The sequence below is a fragment of the Sinocyclocheilus grahami genome, unplaced genomic scaffold (genome assembly GCF_001515645.1).
Source record: "Sinocyclocheilus grahami isolate Dianchi unplaced genomic scaffold, SAMN03320097.WGS_v1.1 scaffold5307.1, whole genome shotgun sequence".
NCBI classification, from domain to species: Eukaryota; Metazoa; Chordata; class Actinopteri; order Cypriniformes; family Cyprinidae; genus Sinocyclocheilus; species Sinocyclocheilus grahami.
The window spans coordinates 1-6,368 of record NW_015510030.1 but is presented as its reverse complement, the minus strand read 5'-3'; the positions used below and the strand labels follow the sequence as shown (position 1 = coordinate 6,368).

General features: G+C 41.2%; 1 protein-coding gene across 1 annotated transcript in view; it reads right to left on the bottom strand.

The window, feature by feature from the left end:
- Nucleotides 1-3,045, bottom strand: part of LOC107577168 (interferon-induced very large GTPase 1-like) — an 8,855-nt gene extending 5,810 nt beyond the window's left edge. The window contains exons 1-5 of the mRNA XM_016263270.1: nt 3,008-3,045; nt 2,360-2,460; nt 1,460-2,128; nt 957-1,325; nt 1-317 (exon numbers count right to left, since the gene is read on the bottom strand). The exon at nt 1-317 is cut by the window's left edge and continues 1,287 nt beyond it. Coding sequence (XP_016118756.1) covers nt 1-317; nt 957-1,325; nt 1,460-2,128; nt 2,360-2,460; nt 3,008-3,045 — 1,494 coding nt within the window. The remainder of the gene's footprint in view (nt 318-956; nt 1,326-1,459; nt 2,129-2,359; nt 2,461-3,007) is intronic.
- Between the last annotated feature and the right edge of the window lie 3,323 nt (nt 3,046-6,368).

Here is a 6,368-nt window from a genome sequence, read left to right as displayed (position 1 = left end):
AGTGAATCGTTGTCCTAAATTGAGCACGATGATGAACACATGTGGTCCAGGCAGGATCATGGAGATGCTGTTGCTGATTTCTCTCTGGATTTCTTCATTACTGAGTTCAGTATCAAACAGTCCTGGAGTGTCGATCACAGTAATGTGTCTGCCGTTGATTTCAGCTGTCTCTTTCTGACAGTCTTTAGTAACAGACTCTTGAGATGTTTCTGCTGTGAATGCTTTTCTTCCTAAGATGGTGTTTCCAGTTGCACTTTTCCCGACTCCAGTTTTTCCCAGCAGCACAATCCTCAGATCATCTTCTCTCTCTGTTGAACCTGTAAGAGTGGAAATGCATCAGTTTTACAGCCTGAAGTTTTTTTTCCGGACAAAATTGAATTCTGTAACATAAAAGAGGTCTGCTATCTGCTTGGTACGTATAGTATATGGAAGTAAGATTTACATGCCACTCTACAATTCACACAGGGTGCGCTTTTCTATATTTTCATCAGTTGCTCTGTCAAATACCAATTTAGTGCAAATATGTTAGAGGAAATATGCAGTGCAACAAATGTGTTTCACTGTGACCTGCATGTTTAATATGGATCAGGAAACATTACAGAGACTTTAACTTTTGAAGCTGAATTATTTTGTAGCATTTCATAGATTTATTTTCAAACACAAATCGAGTCAGATTGTAAAATGACTAAGCTTCACTGAACACTTCTCTTCAGTGATTGGCCAAAATGATCAGATAATCTTTTGTAAAATTTCCTGTGGAACACTGAAGCTTTGACTTTGGAATTTTTAAATTGAATTTGGAATTTTTGAACTTTAGAATGTTGAATTTTGCAGTTCTTTGGTTTAAAATTCAAATGTACAAAGCTCTAATATAGAATCAAGCTCTACTGTAACAAAAAATCCATTTCAAAACATGCTCTGTAGTTTAAGACCCAAAATGATCGTCTGCTCATTACCTTGTGACAGTACATGTGTTTCTAGTGACTGAATTTTCTTCTTCATCTCTTCAAATTTCAGCAGTTTTATCATCTGAGCATCCAGAAATGTCTCTGTGGAGAAAAACTCTCCTCTGTTTTCTTCCAGCATCTGCTCGATGTTCTCCATCAGTGTGGACACTTGTGTGTTCAGGTCAATGAAATGATGTCGTCCTCCAAAACTCTCAATGACAGACTGTGTTTCTTCATTTAGTTCTGCTGTCTGACGCTCTGGATTCTGATTTATGAGGATCATGATGTGTTTGTTGATTCTCGGGCTGAAGATCCTCTGGATCTTCTCCGTTTCAGCTTTGTCTTCATTATTGAGTGGAGCATCAGGTGACAGAATCACTGTTTTTGGCCACCCACCCAAAACAGCTGAATGTTATACAAGTTCCTAGTATTCAGTAACCTGGTGCTGAATATGTAACTGCAAAAGTAGGAATACGTACAAAAGGATAGTTTTGGTATATTATGAAGAAAACCTTTGGCTTCCTTTTTCTCTATATGAGTGTCTTGGGATTTTCCATCATCATCTTCATCCAAATCTTCCTCTTCCTCCTCTATTCGGAGTGAAACAAAAGATCTGCTCTGATCTTCATCGACTGATGATCCTTCTGCATCACGATACAGATCCTCTTCACTGTTATCTCCGAGGATCTTCTCTAATCGCTGCAATATTATAGAGCAGCATTCCTCGTTTTTATGATCAAGCTGCAGATGTCCTCCTCCACATTTGATAATTAACTGCTGAATTAATTCATTAGCTCTCGCAGCATCATGCGCCTCTTCATCAGTCGTGATCACTATAGAGCGTTTAACGGCCTCTTCACTGAATCTCTCCAGCATATATTTCACTCTTCTCAGGTCCTCCTCGGTGAAGTCTTTATACTGCAGTGTGATTATGAAGATATGAGGTCCTGGATCAGACAGATGCACACACTCTCTCACTGTCTGTGTGAGCTGATGAGCTGAGATGTTCGTCTGGAGCAGCTGAGGACTGTTGATGATGATCAGGTGTCTGTCCTTCAGTCTTCCTCCGACTCTCTCTACAACATCTGGAGGAGCTTCACTGTCAAACGCTGCTCGTCCTAAGATGAAGTTTCCCACCAGACTGTTTTCTGACACGCTCGAACCCAGAACAACAATCCTCACTGCAAAGAGTCAAATCAGACATTCAGTGTCCACAGTTCTCACATCATACAGCAACACATGTGATATGTAACATGTTATGATGCCAGGATCTTGACCTTAATCCAACATCACAGATCAAAATAACCAGAATCCAGCAGCAGAAGATACATTTAATCACTTGTGTTTTGATGGGGATAAATTTTTATATTTTCCACACATAACTTCATGTATTTATGAAGATAAAGACTTACTCTGAGGAGGATGTTCTTTGCTCCATCTTCTCCTACGAGGAGGATTGTGGACGACAATCACTGTATGAAACAAAAGACCTTCATCACCCAACAGAAAACATCTTTGAACAAAATATTAAAACAGCAAAATGTCTCGGTTACATATGTAACCCTCATTTCCTGAAGGAGGGAATGGAGACATCATGTCGTGATCGACGAATTGGAATCTCGCTTCAAGAGACCAATATACTTCGAGTGTAAACTAAATGAGCCAATGGACATTGGCATGCGATGATTGCATCCAGCTGCTGCTGATCACAGCGTGAACATAAAAAGGTAGAGGGTGCAACACATACCAGCTCCCGACAACCCGGCCACTCAGCGGTGGTACAGCAGCCGTGGTGACGGGATGTGACGTCTTCATTCCCTCCTTCAGGGAACGAGGGTTACATACTTAACCGAGACAGTCCCTTTCAGTCAGTTATTATGATTCACATCGTGACCGACGAATTGGGATCCCTACCTAAGTGCCATGGATGCTGCCCCTTCCAGTGTCCTGTGCGAGCCTCCTGCGCTCCCTTTTTGGTGTAGGCCAGGGCTCGCAACAAGAAGGCCAGTCACTTTTGCACTACCCACTCAGTGAGACTGGATAACAATGGGAAAACATACCCGTTCCACTTGGAACAGGAATGCCGTGGAAGCCTCATCCTTCCCGAAGGAGGATTCGGAAGAACTTACACATATGAACAACCGTTTAGGTGCATATGGAAGACTAGAGTTGATTATATGCTCTCTTGGAAGTTGCACCTGCTACCTTTTTATGCTAATGCTGTGATCAGCGGCAACTGGATGCAATCATCGCATGCCAATGTCCATTGGCTCGTTTAAGTTTACACTCGAAGTAGATTGGTCTCTCGAAGCGAGATCTCAATTCGTCGGTCATCCGACGTGACTCGTAGTGACCGACTGAAAGGGAACTGGTCTAAGTGAAAGATAGTAGATGCTTAGAAATCACATCAGAATAAATGTTTTGAGTTTGTTGAGGAGATGAAAATAATTGATAATTTTCACTAAATATGCAAAAATAAATGGATTTTTTTAGATATGATGTATACTGCCTGTGAATGTAAATAAAGTGCTTAGTAACACTTTATTTTAAGGTGTCCTTGTTACACGTTACATGCACTTACTAATATACTAACAATAAATTATCCATAATTACATGCAAACCAAACCCTAATCCTTTCCCTAACCATATAGTAAGTTCATGTAGTTAATTAATATTACTCAGTACTTAAAATGTATATTTACACCGTAACAAGGACATAAAGTGTAACCAAGAATTGGTCATTGTATTGACCGAATGGAATGAAAATGTTCTTTTAGAATAATTTTAACCAAGAATTGGTAATTGTATTGACCGAATGGAATGAAAATGTTCTTTTAGAATAATTTTAAACAATGATGCGACTGTGATTTTTACCCGTGGTATCTGAGGTTGACATGTTGATATTCTGTTCTCTCCTCCATCTATTTCTTTAGCATCTTCTCTGACTCCTGACGTCTGTTCATCGTCCTGTAAGAGATTTCAGTGATTTTCAATCAGTAACACAGTCTCTGTGCATTCTTCCAGACTATGTGAAGCTCCATCACTGTTCTGTTGTTCAGTTTTCGGTTTAGCTCTTGCTGTGAATCACTGAACAAACACTCATATGTGATAGAAATAAGATACTCTCTGGATTACTGAAAACAGATTGAACTCAAGTATCCAAATGACTGAAAGAATGCTATTAAATGTTGAATCCCTTGTATCTCCACATTCAGAAGTTCAGCAGCACTGAACATAAACCAGAAACTCTTCACAAGAGACAACGTTTCTGCTTCTAAACACTGAACACATTTAGCTTTTGTTCCGTGACAGAAGATGAAAGTGAAACTGTTGCTCATACAGCTGTTACATTCATAAACGAACTAAAGTCATTATTTCATGTTGCACGTCACAATGAAGTTTCATATCACAAACATTAAGAGAGCATATGATACCTGTATTCTGAGGTTTCAGCATGTAGACTTGCTACAATGTAACCAGGAGGAAGTTTGTAGGAGTCGCCGCTCACTTCACAAAGGAATGTAACCAGTTTCTGTCTCCCGGGTCAAAGTGCAAGCTTCTTCTTCATTTATGAACATAAAACTAACTTTTTTTTTTCAGTTTGTAATGGTTTTGCAGCTTATACTAGGAATCGCACTGGTTTTGGAAACGGTCTGGTTTCTGTTCGTCGCCTTCTATTGGAGGCTTGTTAAAAGCACTACATCTGAATGAAGTCTGTCCCAAACACACTCTACAGGAACCCATTGTTAATGGTTATAAGTTGATGGTTTGTGGTATTTGTAGTGGCAAGCATCAGAATGTCTGTGATGGTTCTATTGTTGATATATCCATCCGCCTCCTCCTCCTCCTCCTCCTCCTCAGCGCTGGAGCTGAACGCCTCCGCAGCGCATCGCGGTGATGATGGAGATGATGGAGACGCGCGAGCTCCGAGAGTCCCGCGCGGCTCCAAACACAAGCCGCAGCGCGAGCGGAACGCGCACCGGACCCCGCGACCGCATCCCGACCCCGACGCGTTCTTCACCACGCCGCGAGCGTTCAGCGGCTCGCTACGCGTGCATAACCCGCTGCACCCGCTCACGGAGGAGTCGTACAGCGCGTACGCCGTCATGCTGCTCGCGCTCATCGTGTTCTCCGCGGGCATCGTGGGTAACCTGGCGCTCGTGTGCATCGTGTGGCACAACTATTACCTGAAGAGCACGTGGAACTGCGCGCTGGCCAGCCTGGCGTTCTGGGACTTCACCGTGCTGTTCTTCTGCTTACCAGTGGTCATCTTCCACGAGCTGACCAAGAGACGACTGATGGGAGACCTGTCCTGCAGGATAGTGCCATACGTGGAGGTGTGTGGCCAATCTAATCCGCAATCAGTCAATTAATTACGCAACCAATCAGGCAATCTGTTCATATGTGACTCTGGAGCACAAAACCTGCCATAAGGGCCAATTTTGTGAATCTGAGATGTATGTATCAGCTGAAAGCTGAATAAATGCGCTTTCCATTGATGTATGGTTTGTTAGGATCGGACAATATTTGAAAATCTGGAATCTGAGGGTGCAAAAAAATCTAAATATTGAGAAAATCATCTTTAAAGTTGTTCAAATGAAGTTCTTAGCAATGCATATTACTAATCAAACATTAAGTTTTAATGTAGAACATTTACAAAATATCTTCAAGGAACATGATCTTTACTTAATATCCTAATGATTTTTGGCATAAAAGAGAAATGTATAATTGTGACCCATACAATGTATTGTTGGCTATTGCTACAAATATCCCCCAGCGACTCAACACTGCTTTTGTGCTGCAGGGACACATATGTATAACATACACGCATCTGTCTGTCAAGGAATATGTTCTAAGAATGTTTTGAAATGTAACTTTTAAAAATGTACAAACGTCCAGCATTCATGGAACGTTCAGAAGTAATGTTCCCATACTGTTTGAATAACCAGTAATGTATTTAGAACATTAACGGTGCGATTGCTCCGAGAACATTCAGAAATAGAGCTTTGCGGCCAAACCAAATGAACATGGTACCATGTGTAAGAAACATGCTCATACCACATTACTTTTTTTTTTAAGTGAACAGACTAAATACTTTTTCCCACACTTAATACCAAATTGTCAGAAAACTAGCCGTCATAATCAATCAGAGTCGGTGTGTGGCATTGTGGGTAGTTTCTCGAGTTGATTTTCCAGCCTCTTCTTTACAGCACCAGCTCTCCTGATTGTCATGTAAAGGAGATCTCCGGGTAATTAGCGGCACTAATTGGGCCTAGTAGCGTGTTGAATGAGTGTTTAGAGTGTTTTAAGGGCAGGATTGTCTGCGGAGAGTGTTTGCCTGTCTGTCGACCCACTTCTGTGCCCCTAAAACATTTGATTAGACTAGTAAATTAACATATTAGATTAGATGCCAATCAAATC